Genomic DNA, 18,468 nt, shown 5'->3' on the forward strand with positions numbered 1-18,468 from the left:
GAATCATAGTAAGAAAGCATAACTACAAGTTATCATAATCTGACAATTACAGGTAATTTTAAATCCAGGAAATTGTGATTTATATGATTACAACACAATTTGTAATCATATTTTCAAGTGGGTGTGATTACATTGTAATAGGGATTGTAGGCAATTGAATACTTTTAAAACAATTCATAAATTGTATATGTAAATGAATTTTTTAGTTTACTACTGTTAACCGAATAAGATTTGTATGTGATTATGATTGAATAATCAAAATATATGATTACATGTAATTATGATTACATGCAATGGGGATTGCAAGTAATTGCGAATACAGGTAATTAAAACATACGATTATAAGTAATTACTATTGTATACTATTTGCTTATTCAGCTTGTATGCATTATGTATGTATGTTTGTATGTGTTAACATATTTTTCTGTACATAGAATGAACGTACGTATATAAATACAATTTATTAATGTACGAGAAATGCATGTAAGTTCGTATGTATGTAGATGTATATATGTATATGCAGCATACGTACAATCGCTCATGCATAGATATATTTTAAATTTTATATTTGTACAAATATTGTAAATTCAATATTTGTACGTATGCATGTACGTGCATGTAAGTACGTATGCATGTAAGATATATGTTTGAATGTACAGATTTGAATACAATGTATGCACAAGCGCTTTTTGTACATACATTATATGTGCATAATTTTGTATATAATATACATGTAAACATGTATGTATTTTTCTATGTACGTATGTAGAGGCAATATATATATGTGTGCATTTATACACACAAGTACTATCATAGTATGTAGGTATGTACGAGCATTGTATGTCCGCTTAAGAACATTTTTATTCATAAGATATATGCACTTTTTTACGCATATAAGACTCATGTACAGTCGGAAAAAAAAAGATATCACCCTGAATAACTTTCGTTCTAATGGTCGAGATTGAAAGTATACAGTATAAAGAAAGGGACTGTACAGTTGGCAAAAAAAAAAAAAGATATCAACCCTGAATAACTTTCATTCTAATGATCGGATTTTCACGAACTAAGTGTCAGTAAGTAATGATTCCTGGCAGTGAACTCAAATATGCTAATTAATTAGTGCTAACTATTAATTAAATTACGAAATCAGACACAAAAACTTACTTTCCCTGAATAAACATATATTTTTTTGACATATTTGAATTCTTACCCATCAAAATATAGGGGGTAGCCGCAATCTGGGAAATATGGTCTCCATAGTTTGGTCAGGAGAGCGCTCCAAAGTTCGGACCTCTTAATGTTAATTTCCCTTTTTGCGTTTCTAGTCATACTTTTAAAACTAATTAAGCAATTCAAAGAAAATTGCACTCCTTATAAGACCCATTTATCCCAAAATAATTTCATGCAAAAACTAATTTTTAATAAATATTTATTATTCTTTATTATTTATTTTCATTGTGGATGAAAAAATTCTGAATTATGAGATATAAATTTATTTATATCTCATATCGTATTAATTTACGTATTTTTCGATATCAAAATCTGAAGTTTCAACAGTTTTTATTTGGTAGCAGCCGCAAAAAATTAAAATTAATTGTTTTCAAAAAAAAAAATTTGGTGACAATGAAGAAATATGTAAATGGGGCGATTAATCTTTGAATGTGGTTAACTTACGAGGGCTTGATTTACGCGAGGATAGAGTAAAATTTCATTCATATATTTTCGCTAATAATTCATTGATAGTTGTTTCATTGCACCGAAGTAGTTAATTCTTTTCGACACAATCGGCCTTGCAACTATTTAACTTTGATTCTTTGGACTAGGGATCATTTCATGCATGTCATTCGACTTTAAAATTTCAAATATAAAATGCAAAAATTACAAGAATGCGTAAGCTGGCTTAAACTAATAATAAAAAACGGACAAAATAGTCTGAAAAAGAAGTTATCTCATGAGAAGAATGTCAGAGTTAAAAAATTTCAAATATAAAATGCAAAAATTACAAGAATGAGTAAGCTGGCTTTAACTAATAATAAAAAACGGACAAAATCGTCTACAAAAGAAATTATCTCATGAGAAGAATATCAGAGTTAAAAACTGCAACAATTGTTACTCTTGTTTAATTTGGGGTATTATAAACCTAAATTTTCCTTTCTTTTAATTTTTTAAATTATTTTTTTAATAAACTAACGAAATGAGTGAGTAAATAATAACCATTCGTTTTACTAGAAACCAAGTTTACTTAGTATCATTCGCAAGTCATATGAAGTGCAAATTCTTGAGCTCAGGCGTAGGGTAGTAGAATATTTCATGCATGATCAGTAGTTTCAAGAGTGAAATCTTATATTAGTTGCAGCTAACTTCTTTAAAAATTCAAATTCGGAAAAATACTTGTTATTTTATAAATGTTATAAAGCATGTGTATTTTTTAAATGATGATTTATATAATTTTCATATTGGCCATTTGTTTTCCTTTGATGAAGCAAAAACTAAGACCCTAGAAAGCAGACGAAAACTAAATCATTACGAATTTATTATCTTTTAACTTTTTTGTGGGGATTCTTTAACCTTGCTATTTAAACTCTATGATCCGCTGTAATATGTTTTCGTTTGAGTCTAAATATTGACATTTTTTATATTTTTTTACAATTTAATATACATCAACATAGTTAAAAAAATTAAAATTTTTTAAAGATTTGAACTCATTTTTTCAAAGAGCTCATCTCTAACAATATTTCGCGAATCATAAAAAAAATAATTTAGCACAATTAATGAGTTAGTTTATCCTCTGCATACCCCCCCCCGCAATTTAAAATTAAAAGGGGAAAAATTACACAATAAATGCCACATCGTCTTCAGTAAATTTGCTAATTGGTATTACTGAGCCGCGATGGCTCAGGGAATAGAGCGTTCACCTTCCAATGAGGCGAACCGGGTTCGAATCCCAGTCGATACGAATTCCGCATCCGGCTTGCACCGACCACAGTGCTGACGTGAAATATCTTGAGTGGCAGACGGATCATTGGTTAAAGTTCCCTTGCCATCAGGATAACCGTGGGAGGTTCTCGTGGTCTTCTTCTCCATGTAACGCAAATACCGTTAGCTCCATCAAAAAGTCCTCCACGAAGGCAAAATTTCTCCCAATACTCGATCCAGGAGTTCCCTTTTCTTCCAGATTTGGTTCAAAATTACAAGGCTACGGAGTTGAACTTAGTAGTCGTAAACCCATAAAATTGGGTCGGCTATTCAACGACGGTTATAAAATAAAATAAGATAAAATTGATTAGTTTTTATAAAAAGAGACTGTTACTGAAATAAAAGAACTGATAGGAAAAGATACATAAAAGTTTGCTACACTACACTAAATAAATTATTTATATTTAATAATCAAAATGTAAATTTACAAAATATTTATTTGTTTTATGTAATTTTTAAATTTAAAAATGCGAAGTTTTATGGCTTTCAGCTAATTTATGTTTTACAATATTTGCAATGTTCGAAATGCTTAAAAGGTATCCACTTAAATCCATAGGATTAAACATCCATAGGAAGGAATTCAAACATTTTGATTCTATTTATAGTTTTCTATTAATTAAGCAACAGGTTATTTAACCAATGAATGTCACTGACTTATTTATCGAAACGTTAAATTGTTAATTCAACTCAGTAAAATTTAAAAGAGTTACCTACCACATACGCATTAAGTTTCAGATAATTTATTTTATTAAAAAAATTTCAATTCCCAGCATGTTTTCAATAATAATATTTATTACTAAAAAAATCACCAGTAAAACTTTTCCCTATAATTTTTCAACCTTACAATCCGAACAATGGGATTCTAAAAAAATTTGTTAAATGCTCCAATTTCGTATTTTCTCAAAATTTTAAAGGTGATGCATAAATAAAAACAATCTTGTTTTTTTAAATTTCTTGTGCCACTTTTTCTTGTGTTCCTTTTCAGAGCTGTAGCGATAATAGAAAAAGATCATTTTTGATGCTCTTCTTCATCATTTACCAAATAGAATTTTATTTTAACCATTATTATTTTTAATCTGATACTTTATGATCATCTTTTATATGATTTGTATTAACATGATTTCTGAATATCCTTAATTTTGCAAAATAATCTGCATTTATCATATTTATCATCAAAATTTCAATTAATTCAAAGAGATTTGTATATATATTTTTTTATGCGTTTAAAATTTGTATGCGCATTTTTTTTATCTTCTGATATTTTATGAAATGCCTAGTAAATTTCAGCAAAGTGCGAAGTATCCAAACTAAGTCATAATTATACAAAATACCATTTTACTAAGAATTAAATAGTTTTACTGTAAAGGTAGAATAATGGACCGACAAAGTAATAAAAACATGAATGAGTTGACTTAAATTTCTCACCAACTTTCATTCTTTTTCCTGACAATTATTATAATTAAAACAGCTTGAGTTTTTATAAATTTCATGTCTTCCTTGAATGGACTCAAGTTAAATTGACTTCGTAAATACCTAGTTTCTGCAGGGGAAAAAAAGAATCCTCCAAAATTTAGTTTTTTTGTTTAAAATATTTAAAACAACTGAAAATTAAAAAGTTTGCGATTAAGTTTTGTGAATTTTTCCAATTCTGTTTTAGAAACTTTCTTTTATCACTTTACTTATAGAATACACCGATTTGTGTAAGGCAAATTTTTCAATAAAAACATTATCAATGCTTTTATTTCATACATTGTTTTCAGTGCATTTGGTATTATATACAATATCTTGGGAGAAAATGAAAGAAAAATGCTGTTATTTATATAAAAAATAATATATAGTACTATATATAAAGCAAATATATAAAGAAATATTCACCTTTAGACATAGTATGAAATTAATTGAATTATTACTTACAATGCCTAAAAACTAGTATTCTTTAAGTTGAGTGTATTTCTGTAGAATTCCTACATTTCATTATTTGGCTTATATTTATACATTCAGCAAACTATTTTTTTTACAAATGTGATATGAATTTATTGTCATTTTTCGAAATATAGTTGTACACTTTTACATTTTTATTTACGTTGAGAGAATTTTTTCTTACATAAAGGTGTAGTTAGATTTTTTTTATTTAAATCATTTTTCTATGATAGTAGAATATAGTAAATATTCTAGTCATTTTTTACTAGTATTTACAATTGTATACAATATTTTTTTGATTTATATTTAGATGTAATTGAATCACATTTTACTAGACTGAACTTGATGTTCTTAGTTTGAATTATGTAGACAATGCATTCTATTATTCTAGTCCTATTAATGTGCTTTTGTTTTGTACTTGATATAAGTTATTTCTGTACTTTACACTTTAATAAACTTTTCTACATTTAGATGTTTTGTTTGAATTCTATGTTTTATATAAGGTAATTTTTATCTCTTACACTTATGTGTATATTTATATACACAGTGTGTGTAATAAAGTCTGTATCAGTTCTCTATATCTTTCAAACAGTTTCAGTTCTTGTTATAACAGTGGTGTATAGGTATAGAAAAGAGACTACGAGTATGTATTGCCTAATGAGATTCGCACCATATGATGGAAAACTGAAGAGTTGTTGTTTTTGTCTTGAAAATAGTTTGCGATGGAATGAAAAACTGTTGCAAAGCGTCAGTGATTTAATATGAATTATTGTTACTGTTAATATTAATGCTAGCGGTAAAAACGCTTAAAAAAGTGCATTTCTTTGTTTGCAATTTCTTACACTTTGACACAAAGAAAAAAGAGACAATCTTAAAAGAAAGAAAAAAACATTAAACACCTCAAAATATTTTATTTTCAATGTACAAAGCATAAGAGGATATTGAAGCTGCCTATGTTTAGAAGCATGTATATGTGATGCATACATTATATTTATGTATCATACATGCATATAATAACAATATAGGATACCCCTTTAAATATCGTCACTGTTTAAAAAATGCATTTATGCCACTGGTCTCACATTTATAGATTTTAACCTCTATGACCAACTTGACCGACAATGTTGGGGTGGTTTTTAGTATGAAAAATATTAGTGATAAAGATTAATTTAATTTCATGTGTTCAAATTACAAATATCTGTTAATAACTTATTATTAACAGTACTTAGTAATTTAAATTTTAGAGTATCTCAAGCAAAGTTGTATAGTGATTTCTACAGTAGTAGAGGACGCTATATGCTTTTCTACTGCAAGACATAGGAATATCCCGTCTACTTTCTTACTATTTGTCTAACTTGTGTTTTCTTGTTGTTTATTGTATAAGATAGCCAAAGTTTTAAACAAATATTCGTTCACTAAAATTACATGTTCGATATAGAAATGACCTAGCAGTAGCTGGAGAACTTCAATAAAATTTTGATCAACGATTGAAGAGTTGATGTTCACTAGAATTACGACGTTTTTTCTTATACTTAACAATGATATAGTTCTACAGACAACTTGAATTATTTATGAAGTATATCTGTCTTAAAAAATTATTTCTGCTATTTAAATTGTATGGAATATATGTTTTAAACTTCACTGTATTTAAATCATGTATTTTTTTTTTAATATTTGTTTATTTAAAGGAGGCTAAATACTATTTTGTAAGCATAAAAATTTAATTCAGCTACATTGTTCCTGGTTTCAAGTGTTTAAATAAGAAAAAGAATGTAAAGACTTTTATGATAGTGTCTTGTACAACCAGAGTCAAAACTTTGTGAACGGACAGCAAAAATTTAAATAATAAATTTCTACAAGGCGTGTACACCCGATCTGGATATTCAAGCGTAATTGCAGACTCCAAATCGTCGACTACTTTTTCAATTTTAGGTGAAGCAAGATCAAGGACGATTCTTGTTAACTTTCTTATGGATTTAAAATATTCCTCTCCATAATCGTCTTTAACGGTTTTATCTAAATTACTCAAATTCTCTTCGATGTGCTTGAAAAATAGCTTTGGATCTGCCATGGCAGTTCTGTAATGAAGAAAAAATACAATTAAAATATTTTCTGATATTTATAAGTAATAAAAAATAGCTGGAAAAAGACAAAAGTAAAATAATGTATTTAATACTGCATAAAATATATGTAATAGGAAATAAGTGGTAGTTGATAGATATCTAGATGCTAATAAAAAGAATATTGTTATCTACCTGCATGTGACATTTCAATTAAAATCATAAATTTTGCATACTATGAATAAGATCAGTTATTTAATCTATGATTTTAGAGTACAAGACAGATCTATTATAGGAACAATGCCAAAAGCAAAGCCAATTCAGCAAACCTCACGATATCTCATCTTAATATTTAAATAATTCGGTCGAAGATCTAAGGTCAAAAATTTCGTTGCAAATTAAAATGAACCATATTATGTGGTTGAAGAGAGAAAGGTCAAAAACAGATTTTGATGCTCAGTTGTTGTGGCACTGAATAATAACTTGTTATACCCTTGCAATTGGAATAAAAAGTTAGCCATTACTTTTATTGAGAATAGAAATATTTGCATTCACTCTTTATAAAATTTAATTAAAATTAATTAACTGATATTTAAAAAGGGATTAGGAATGATTAAATTTAGGAAATGAAGGAAGTTAAGAAACAAGGATAAATGTAATGCTTATAATTTCCTCAGTGTATAATTAGTAGTAATATGAAAAGCAAAAAAAATTAAATAATATTAGCATAAAAGTTTTAAAGGTAAGTTTGACTTGTTTCAATCTTGCCTCAAACGTTGCATTACAATGACGTCAAATACAACCCAATTTGTCTATTCTCAAATGCAATTTTTATCTACATCCATTTTTTATTCAGCTATGCTCATTCTCTTAAATGTACAATTTAAACATAGTCCTAAACAAAATATTTCCCTACGAATTTTGGATTGTGTACATAGTTATTATAAAACAACATTTATTAAAATTAAAAGGGGGAAAATTACACAATAAATGCCACATTGCCTTCTGTAAATTTGCTAATTTGCATTACTAACCTCATTTTATCACTGAAATATCTTAAAAAGGAAAATGCAGTACATGAATTTTAAGTCAAGCTATGTCCATTTTCTTAAACGCATAATTTAAACTTTGTCCAAAACAATGCTCTACGAAAATGCAGCAAAACTAAAATATATTAGACTTTGCTGTGGAAAAATTACTGAATGACGGATTTCTTCATCAATCCCTGTAAAAGTCGCTTTTCCTTCCAAGTACTTATAATGCAGTGAAACTAAAATACATTTTGGCGATGAATTTGCTATGGGAAAATTACGTAATGACGGATTTCTTCATCAAACACACGTATCTCTGTAAAAGTTGTTTTTCCTTCCAATTACTTATAATGCAGTGAAACTAAAATACATTTTGGCGATGAATTTGCTATGGGAAAATTACTCAATGACGGATTTCTTCATCAAACACACGTTTCTCTGTAAAAGTTGTTTTTCCTTCCAATTACTTATAATGCAGTGAAACTAAAATACATTTTGGCGATGAATTTGCTATGGGAAAATTACGTAATGACGGATTTCTTCATCAAACACACTTATCTCTGTAAAAGTTGTTTTTCCTTCCAATTACTTATAATGCAGTGAAACTAAAATACATTTTGGCGATGAATTTGCTATGGTAAAATTACGTAATGACGGATTTCTTCATCAAACATACGTATCTCTGTAAAAGTTGTTTTTCCTTCCAATTACTTATAATGCAGTGAAACTAAAATACATTTTGGCGATGAATTTGCTATGGGAAAATTACGTAATGGCGGATTTCTTCATCAAACACACGTATCTCTGTAAAAGTTGTTTTTGCTTCCAATTACTTATAATGCAGTGAAACTAAAATACATTTTGGCGACGAATTTGCTATGGGAAAATTACTCAATGACGGATTTCTTCATCAAACATACGTATCTCTGTAAAAGTTGTTTTTCCTTCCAATTACTTATAATGCAGTGAAACTAAAATACATTTTGGCGATGAATTTGCTATGGGAAAATTACGTAATGACGGATTTCTTCATCAAACATACGTATCTCTGTAAAAGTTGTTTTTCCTTCCAATTACTTATAATGCAGTGAAACTAAAATACATTTTGGCGATGAATTTGCTATGGGAAAATTACGTAATGGCGGATTTCTTCATCAAACACAGGTATCTATGTAAAAGTAGTTTTTCCTTGCAAGTGCTTATATAATGCAGAGAAACTAAAATACATTTAACGAATGAAATTTCTGTAAGAAGATTGCTTAAATGATAAATTTCTTCAATAAATGCACTTTTTCAAAGTTGATAAAACTGATTTTTATCAATTGAATTTCTTCTTTGAAAAGTTCCGTTAACTTTCTTCATGTTCCAATGTCTTGCGGATGTTGTAATTTTATTTGTGTAGGTTTAAAGAACTTTTGTGCTACGTAAAATTAGAAAAACCATCTTGTATTTAATTTTGTATACCATATTAAATTCTGATTGTTTTTAAATTTTTTGGCAAAATATCAAACGAAATTCTATCGTTTAATAAATTATGTGTTAAGTAAGTATTATGAATAGGTTAAACGAATAATCACATGAAACTGAAGTAGTAAGATTTTACGTGATCAAAAACTTCATTCGCTTCAAAAATACGTAAATAGCAAATAACTGCCGACATGCTTTTAAAGCTTCTAGTCTTCTAGTTCAGTTTCTCACCTTTAATTTTAATCTTTTGGTAGGCATTTTTACGTTTGTTTTTTATTTCAAATCACTTTTCTTTCTTCTTATTCACATCTGGGAAAGCCTTGAAAGAAAGCATCTATTTATGAAGCCCTGGAAACATGTCTACTGTTATTTGCTTTTTGTAAATTTTATCGTGTAATAATATGTATTTTGTCTTCACTTATGCATGAAGACGCTTTAAATAAGCTATCTTATATATTCAATTTAAAGTAACATTTTAAAAATACTATATCGATTTCAAAGAATTTCATTAATCGAAAGAATTTTTTCCCCTTAAATCATTTACAATTTGGAGGTCTAAGTATTCCCTTACCAAGTGAAAAGAATGTCTTTTAATCAAAAGTTTCTTTATAGAAGATGGAAGGTCTAATAGTTTGAAAACTAGCTTCAACGCAGGCTATTATTAAAAAATTTTATATCCCTGTCAGTGAATGATCTTAGTAATTTCCTTGGATATTAAAAAAAGAGCATCAACGAAATATTATCCAAACAGCAATAAGTACAATTCCCACCTAAATGTATATTTGTGTATTTAGTGTTCCCCAAAAAAACTAAGTGCATTTTTTAAATAATTTGCAAACATACTAAAGGCGATTAATTAGTAATTAACTTTGATTTAACATTACATCAACGGTAAGGTCATTACTAATACATTGGGAAAATAAATCGAAGAGCACTTTACTAAAATAACAGTTAGGTAAAAATTTTACCGGCCGGGACAGCCTGGTTAGCAGGGCGCTGAACTGCCGTTCTCACGAACGGGAGTCCAGCATGGGGAGTCAGGACTACACGGGGAGTCAGGACTCCCCGCGTATTAAATGGTGACTGGTGCACGTTAAATGCCTCGGGTCACAAAGCCCTCCATGTTCCTATAACATGGGGTATTGAATTGGAGTTTCATCGTTCTCTGATTCAGGTCAAAATTACCGTCTGTGGATGAATGAATAGATGTATGAATGGGTCCGCCCTGTAAACAGGTGTGACGTATGGGTGTGGCAGAATACGAATTCTTGGCCATAGAGGGCACCACTGGAAAATAAGAACAATAGCACTCCCTCTGCCTTAATGGACGACCACAACAATGGCCAAAAACTTTTGTGGACTGGATCTGTCCGTTAGTAAAGAGTGTTTCAAAATTCATGCAAAAAGTAACTTCTACATAACTGAAAGTCACGATTTTTCATTAATATAGATTTAAATTTTATCATTATATAACATAAAATGACAACAAGATCGAAAGTATACAGTATAATGAAGGCACTGTACATTACGGTTATTATGAAATAACTTGTCTGGTAAACGGCCTTTTCGCTTTTCTGGCACAAACGTAATTTTTTTTTTGAACTTTCAATAGCCGTTTTAAATAAATGTGGCTGAATTTCGTTGATATAGAGCTTTATGTTTTTCTTCAATGTATGGATGGTCGTGAGTTTTTGCTAGCCTAAATTTTAGACATCAAAAACGAAGGAGAAAAGCAAGGACAGAAAATCTTATGGTGTTATGTCGCATTATTTGGACGGCCAATTTTGTTCGACAAAATGAGTAATTACGCAACCAGGGAATGACCCAAGATTGTTCAAATATATTCTACTACAATAAAAGCTCTATTTTTAATATACCTTAACTATCAGCTTTTGCTTTTCATCAACATTTTTTTTTCGCACAAAATGACGCGAAATTAAAATCTTCCGTGAATTTTAAGTCATCCTTTAGTTTATAAAATATCAATACAAATCCTGCACTTACTTAAATATTTCCGGTTCTACAGATATAACCGAAACACCCCAGGCATCCATTTCTTGTCTTAAACAGTCGTTGAACCCTACTGTCGCAAATTTACTCACTGTGTAAGGTGTTGATCCAGGTAGTGATATTCTGCCTGCAAAGTAAGAGCTAAAAATTATCACATTCGTTCAAATTTCATTTTATAATAAATTTAATAAATTTCGTTAGTTTGGAGTAAACTCTTGGTACCTAACGATTGTAGAGAGTTACGACCAGCAGCTTCGAAATTGTCCAAAATCGGAGATTCGAAAGAATAAAAGGTAGAGGTGTCGGTTATAATATTAGGCGTAGTTTTCCTTAAATCTCGCTTTCTTTCACAGTGTAAAAACCTTTCCGTTTCATTTTGGTTTCACATTATTATTTAAATTTTATTGATAATATTTTGTATATTTAGAAATTCAAACTGCAAAAAATTGGTATAATTGGTTATTTGCAACTCGAGAAGGAATGGAAAGATTGTGCTTAACCATGTGGTTTGAGTCAGATTTAATTGAATACCAAGTGACATCACGCGTGTGTGTCGAACTTGACCGCCTTCTGAATCGACAAATGCCACGATTTACCAACGATGACGTTGCTTGCAGGTATCCATTCAACTGAAATTATAAAATTAAAGAACAATATCCTTTAAAGAAGTTTCATTGTTTCTATAGCAACAGTATTTAACAATGTGTTACTTTTCATTTTATTCCCCACCAAAAGACACGAAATCGCACCAAGTTTTAACAAATTATTATACGGGTTGTTCAGTTCCTTAGATATGAAAATATAACTGTATCTTTAGCTCATTTTCAAAATGCTAGAAATAACATTTAAGCAAAAGAACTGAAGTTTTATCAATAGATTCATAGCTTATTTAGCATGTAATATCATGCATAACTCACACAACAGTTTTTGTTCTGTTTTTTTTTTTTTTTTTTTTTGTTGAATTTTGATTCATAGCCAATCACAGCTTGTTAGACGCATCTCATATAACTATCTAACTACATTAAATACAAGATTAAATACTCTAATCTTGGAAAGAGGGTATCAACATATTAAGAGGACCCTGTATAGTAGGAGAAACATTTCATGTCAAATTCTGTTTCACCTGAATTTATATTTTTGAGTTAGAGAAAATTAAGTTGACGTAAACCTAGATTAAACCAAATGCTGAAAAGTGTTTTTCAAAGCATCAAAATGCAAACATATTCTGGAAGGATTACGCACCGTGGAAGTAATCCTGCAATGATTTTTTGGTATTTTCATATTTTGAAAACATTTTCCTGCATTTGAAACTTTGTTTTTTTTTCTAAATTTATCTGAACTCACTTTCCTCTTAATTTTAAATACAAAATAACCAATGGAGGTGAAAGAAAGATATTGTCAGTTAAGATATTGTCCTCTTAAGATATTGTCCTCTTAAGATATTGTCCTCTTAAGATACTGTCATTTAGCGTATTTTTTTTATTATTGCTGGAACTTTTTCATTATGAAAGATTCTTGCTACATTTAGCGAGGGAAGAAAAAAAGAGAGGAAAGAAATTAATAGAATCAATAAACTAAAGTATTAGTGAATCAGTGTTATCCAAGAACTAATGAATTGATGAATGGAACAATTAGTGTCTTGCCGAAACAATAAATTAGTGAATCAGTTAATAATTTAACCAGAAAATCATTTCGTAAATAAATGAAAAAGTTCATGAATCTCTGCACTTATGGTAAATTAGTCGACGACCTCAAGTTTTTTTTCTGCTCAAGCCAAAAAGAGATATCAGACTGAAAATTCATACCCCTTCTGTTTGTAATTTTAAATCGAGCTAGAAAATATAAAACTTCTATTTTGAATTAAAATAACCTGTATTTGGGTTAAATGCTAAGTATAACCTCAATACCTTTCCTGACAATTATCCCGACTGCAATGGAATACGCCTCTACCTCAGATAACATTTTATGGGGCCTCTGCCTAAAGAGTAATCCATTTCATTTGTGGTGTAACTACCACTATAAATATTAAATACCAAATCACTAGTATATAAGACATGTTAACTTGATTCTATCATGAGGTACTTTTCGGTAGATGTAAGTTGACATAGTCGATTTATAATTCCCCTCAGATTTGACGCAAGATGTGAGAAGAAGCGAGCCATATAAATTTTTATGGATTTCAATTAAAATTAATTAAGGAGGTTTTACTGAAGAAACCTAGTGTCTGATCGATCGAGCCAGATGAAGACAACAAGTTGGGACTGCTCTGGTCTGTACTAGGCTGATCTGCTGATGGTAGAAGAAAGAAGATTTTACTGTTCCTATCCAACCCATGTAAGAATTCTCAACCTCGACGTCATTTTTTTGAGAAACTGCTGGAATATTTTTTACTTTTATTTTTAAATCTACTACTTTTTTTGCAATAGTTTCAAACCTTTTATTTAAGAATATCAGAAAAATTTCACTTTTAAAGCTGAAATATAAATCTGTGTGAATGAATTTTAAAGAAAACTCTAAAGCTAAGATTAAAATTTTTAATGTAAAAAAGAACAGTGCATTAAATTATCAGTAAAGTTGCTTGATAGGAAAAAAACAATTATTCTCAGAATGGTATAAAAAATTTGTAAAAGTATATAACGATCTTTAGTCCCCACCTTAATGCAAAGAAAACACTAGATATTTAAACCCTTAATCAAAGTTCAAAATTATGAAAAAATATGTTGGTTCTCGAAAAAAAAGTTAAGTCCTGATTCACAAATTGCAAGCGAAAAAAAAACTGGTTTTTGTATCTGTTTATCACGCAGAAATGTAACATTTAAGCTCCGTTTTTACCAGAATCGAAACAGCTAGATTGTCCAAGGTAGGAAGAAAAAGAAAAGCATTTAAAGCTATAATAAAAAATTTTGACTTACCTTAGGCATCAAGCCACGCAATTAAAAAAAAAAAGTTTCAAGAAATGAATTTTACTAAATAATAACATAAATAATCCATTTGCGCCTTTTTAAAAGACTTACTTTTGTGTCAGAATCAATGTAAAGAGGTAATTTTGTAAAGGGAGGAACACTATCAGCCGAAGCCAATTTGTTAAAAATTTAAAAGAAAAAGGTAAATTTCTACTCAATATTTCAAAAGCATTTTTAAATAAATGAACTCTTAGAAATAGAAATCATACTTACCACCAATACTTGTCAAATTGACACATCTGCCTTTTGACTTTCTCAACAAAGGTAAAAAGGCTTTGGTGACTCTTAATGGACCGTAAGTATTAACTTCAAGACAAGTTTTAAAATCTTGCAGTGGAGCTATTTCAACAGGAAGTCCTTTAAAAATACCAGCGTTGTTGACGACGGCCCAAAGCTCTGAAAAGCAAAACGAGATGAAAGTTCTGGATTAAGGAAGTAGTAAATGCAATAGTGAGATTGCATTTTTAATCTTCCAAATAAATTAATATCCTAATTTACTTATCAATAGAAGCACAATCTTAAATCATTTTTTGTGACAGACTTATGAAAGTATACTATTTGGAAACCATACATAGAATAATGTAAAATCTTCAGGAAGGACAAAAAATTTTGCTGATTTTTTTTAAACTTCTTAAATGTTTTGGTACATGCCTTATAGTTTTCTTTATGATTGGGTTTTGTTAATTGATGCCAATTTAATTATTATTTACATACAAAAATCGTGTATTCAGGTAGCAATAAAAAAGAAGAATGTGTACATTTACTTGCCTGAAGTACTCAGGTTTTCTTTAACGAATTCTAACGCAGCCTGAACACTGTTTTCCTTCGTAACATCCATTTCTAAAACATGCAAAAGACTGGAACATTTATTCTTGAAATTCTGAACTCCTGGATCAGATGGTGAAAGACAACTTGCAAATACATGGTAACCTAGTGAATCTAAGCGAATAGCAAGTGCCTGACCAAATCCTCGATCACAACCTAAAATAAAACATTGATGACATTTTTTGATGAGTTTTAATATCCTTGAAGAGGTACTTTCAATCTACAAAAATATTTTCAAGAAAATCTCTTTTATTTTAATAACTAAATGTTTGAAAAATACCCTAAATAAATTTAGAACATCTAAGAGTTATTTAAGTATGTAAAAAACGATTACATATTATCATTATAGTTCTTAAACTGTATATACCTTTATCCCCATACCACATTTATCACTGGTTTTATGATAATCTCATTGATTATTTCTGAGATTATACATATTTAATGAGATAACTATCGTGGCTTAACCATGAACAGTGATAGCACGATGGTTAAGGCATTAATCTGCCATTAATAGAACTGAGAATAACTTAAAGTCAATCCAGCTTCGTCGTCAATTCAGCTAAAATCAAGTTAAAGTTAGTTTTTTTTTTAAATTTCTACGACCTATATCAATCAATAGAGAACTTAACGTATAAGTATAGACTAGATATGTTGACCTCCAAACTAATCATATAATAATAATAATAATAATCCATCAATTCGTTTGAGCCTTTTGGTTGATGAATTGATGCATCATTGAAGGTAATATAAAAAGTTGTGTAAAATTTTGCTTGTCTTACAAGTCAAAATTCTTTCGTACATCATTAAACTAAATAATAAAAACAAATATTAAAATATTCTTTTTCACAGAATCAACTGAGGATAAATGAGTTTTCTGATTGAGTGCAAAAGTTTTAATTTCACTTAAAATTTTTCCATGATATGTAGAAATACTTAAAAGGTTAAATTAACAGCTGTTCCTAGACGGAGTTCCGTGGAACCCTAGGCTTCTACGAAAGGGTCGCAGAAGTTCCGAGAGTTATAATATTTTTCTACTAGCTATGATTTTCGAAACCTATAACTAAATTTATATCCGATTAAAATCCTTTATTTATTTAATATTTCGGTAATTTTTACGAAATTATTCTATTGAAATGCTTGTAAAGAAAGAAATTTAAAAACAATGTTTTTTCGAGTAACAATATAATGAATGAATCATGAAGACATATGGATTTATGAAAATTCCACCAGTATTTAGCATTGAATAAAAATAACTAAATTCAACAATGAAGAAATATGTTCTCTGATAACCATTTTCCAAGTTTATTTTCTTATGGTTTTTATTTTATTGAAAACCATATTTCAGCCCCTTCATTTTCAATTTATGCATGCGCTAGAATCAAATTATGAACTAGTTTAGGTGCCTCTACAGACCTGTAAATTCAAACCTTTTAAAACTGAAATTGGTTATACAACATGATGAAAAAATTTAATTTTTCACTTATTCACTAAATATTTTCAATATTTTACTAAATATTTTCAATTAATAAACTGTAGATCATATTTTCGAAATAATTAACAGTCCTTCGTTAATTAATGTAATCACAAATTTATTCACAAATAAATTTGTGAGCAAAAAAAAAATATTTTTCAATTACAAATAACTATAAAATTCGGGTTCCGTTGAAATAAAGTCGATCATTTAGGGTTCCACAGTCAGAAAAAAAATTGGAACCGCTGGGGAGAGGTATTAATTTTTATTATTTTTATTGGTATAGTGTGTTTATCTAAACCACCGTCCGTTCTCCAGATAAATCTATTGAGGCCAGATTTTTCAGTAAGAATTTAGATCTGCAAAAATTGAAAAAAAGAGATGTGTAGTCAAAAAAATTACTTTTTTGTGTTCGATTTTGTAACTTATTTAGTAAGTGAAAATACGATCATTCGAGCAAAAGTTATTCTTTCTTATTCGGCTCACTGTAAAGTTTCCAAACTGAAGGGACGCATCTTTCTTCTCTCTTCTTCTTTGCTTCAAGTTGGGTCAACATGAAGACTTCTATACGATTTTAGAAATAAAATTGAAATTACCTGTGATTAGAACAGCTTTTCCATCCGGCTGAACTCGATCATTTAACCATTTTGTTTTGGTGAATCGAAAGGTGAGCCATCCAATGAGAGCTGCAGAAGCTGATGTCATTCCACAGTTAATGGACTCAATTATAAAACTTGGGCAGACATGAAAAAGAGTACGAAGGACAACAAATGTACAAATAAAATGCACGACGACAACAAGTACGTAATTAGAATTCATACTTTATAAAGAAAATTTAGTTTAAAATAAAATAATAACTTTCAAATTCTATACATATTAAAGAAAATCATTCAAAGGGTTGAAAATTCTACAAGAAAATAAATAATGTTCAGGAAACGTTAACTTGTATCGAGCTCTTATCTAATTTTAGAAATAAAGATTTCATCGAAGGTCTTTTCTGTTATCATTTATATCATATTTAATTCTAATCTGAGCGAATATGTCTTGATAACTAGTTTGCAGATAGCTAATAAAAGATAAGAACTGCAACTTAAAATAACTCGGTGAGTTGAACTTTTTTTCAAGCTTAATTTTCAAGCTCATGGATCAATCGAAAGTTTTCTAATCTACCGTTTTTATCATTATTATAAACACAAAAAACCAAAATATAATTAGTTGATACGTGTACTTTATTATTTTTCCTGGTTGCGTCGTACAACTGAAATTAGTTCGCTGAACTTACCTCCTTCAAGTATAAGTTAATAGATCAATCGAAAATTTTCTGATCTACTGTCTTTATCATTATTATAAAAACACAAATAATAAGTGTAGTAGTACTGATAAGTGTAGTCAATTATCTTGATTGCACTAATCACAATTATTACATAAAATGATGTTTTCTACAGAAAAGGCGTTATCATTTTTTATTCCTTATACTTCCGGGTCATTCTGATGCTACATTGTGCTGATTGTTGCTTATTTTACAACATTATTGTTTATTTTGTAATTTTATTGTTTATTTTAAAATATGAATTTCTTTATTTTTCAATATTACTGTTTATTTACAATGTTATCATTTATTTTTTGCTCCGATTTCTATTTATTTACATTATTAGTATTATGGCTTCATTAAAAAAATACAATTGAATACACGTTTATATTTAACTTACTGATTGCTCAAAAATAAAAAGCAAAAGCTAATTAAG

The 18,468-nt window shown here is 29.0% G+C and overlaps 1 protein-coding gene across 1 annotated transcript; it reads right to left on the reverse strand.

Annotated features, from left to right (window-relative positions):
- Positions 1-5,789: 5,789 nt before the first annotated feature.
- LOC107442496 (estradiol 17-beta-dehydrogenase 2) lies at positions 5,790-17,706 on the reverse strand. The gene is made up of 5 exons (XM_016056078.5): positions 17,320-17,706; positions 15,196-15,408; positions 14,641-14,823; positions 11,459-11,591; positions 5,790-6,974 (listed from the first exon to the last, which is right to left on the reverse strand). Exons 1-5 carry the CDS (start codon positions 17,540-17,542, stop codon positions 6,626-6,628), a joined length of 1,101 nt encoding a protein of 366 aa, XP_015911564.3. The 5' UTR covers positions 17,543-17,706; the 3' UTR covers positions 5,790-6,625.
- Between the last annotated feature and the right edge of the window lie 762 nt (positions 17,707-18,468).

This window comes from Parasteatoda tepidariorum, chromosome 2 (assembly GCF_982258835.1).
Source record: "Parasteatoda tepidariorum strain Cologne lab strain chromosome 2, Ptep-v5.0, whole genome shotgun sequence".
NCBI lineage: Eukaryota > Metazoa > Arthropoda > Arachnida > Araneae > Theridiidae > Parasteatoda > Parasteatoda tepidariorum.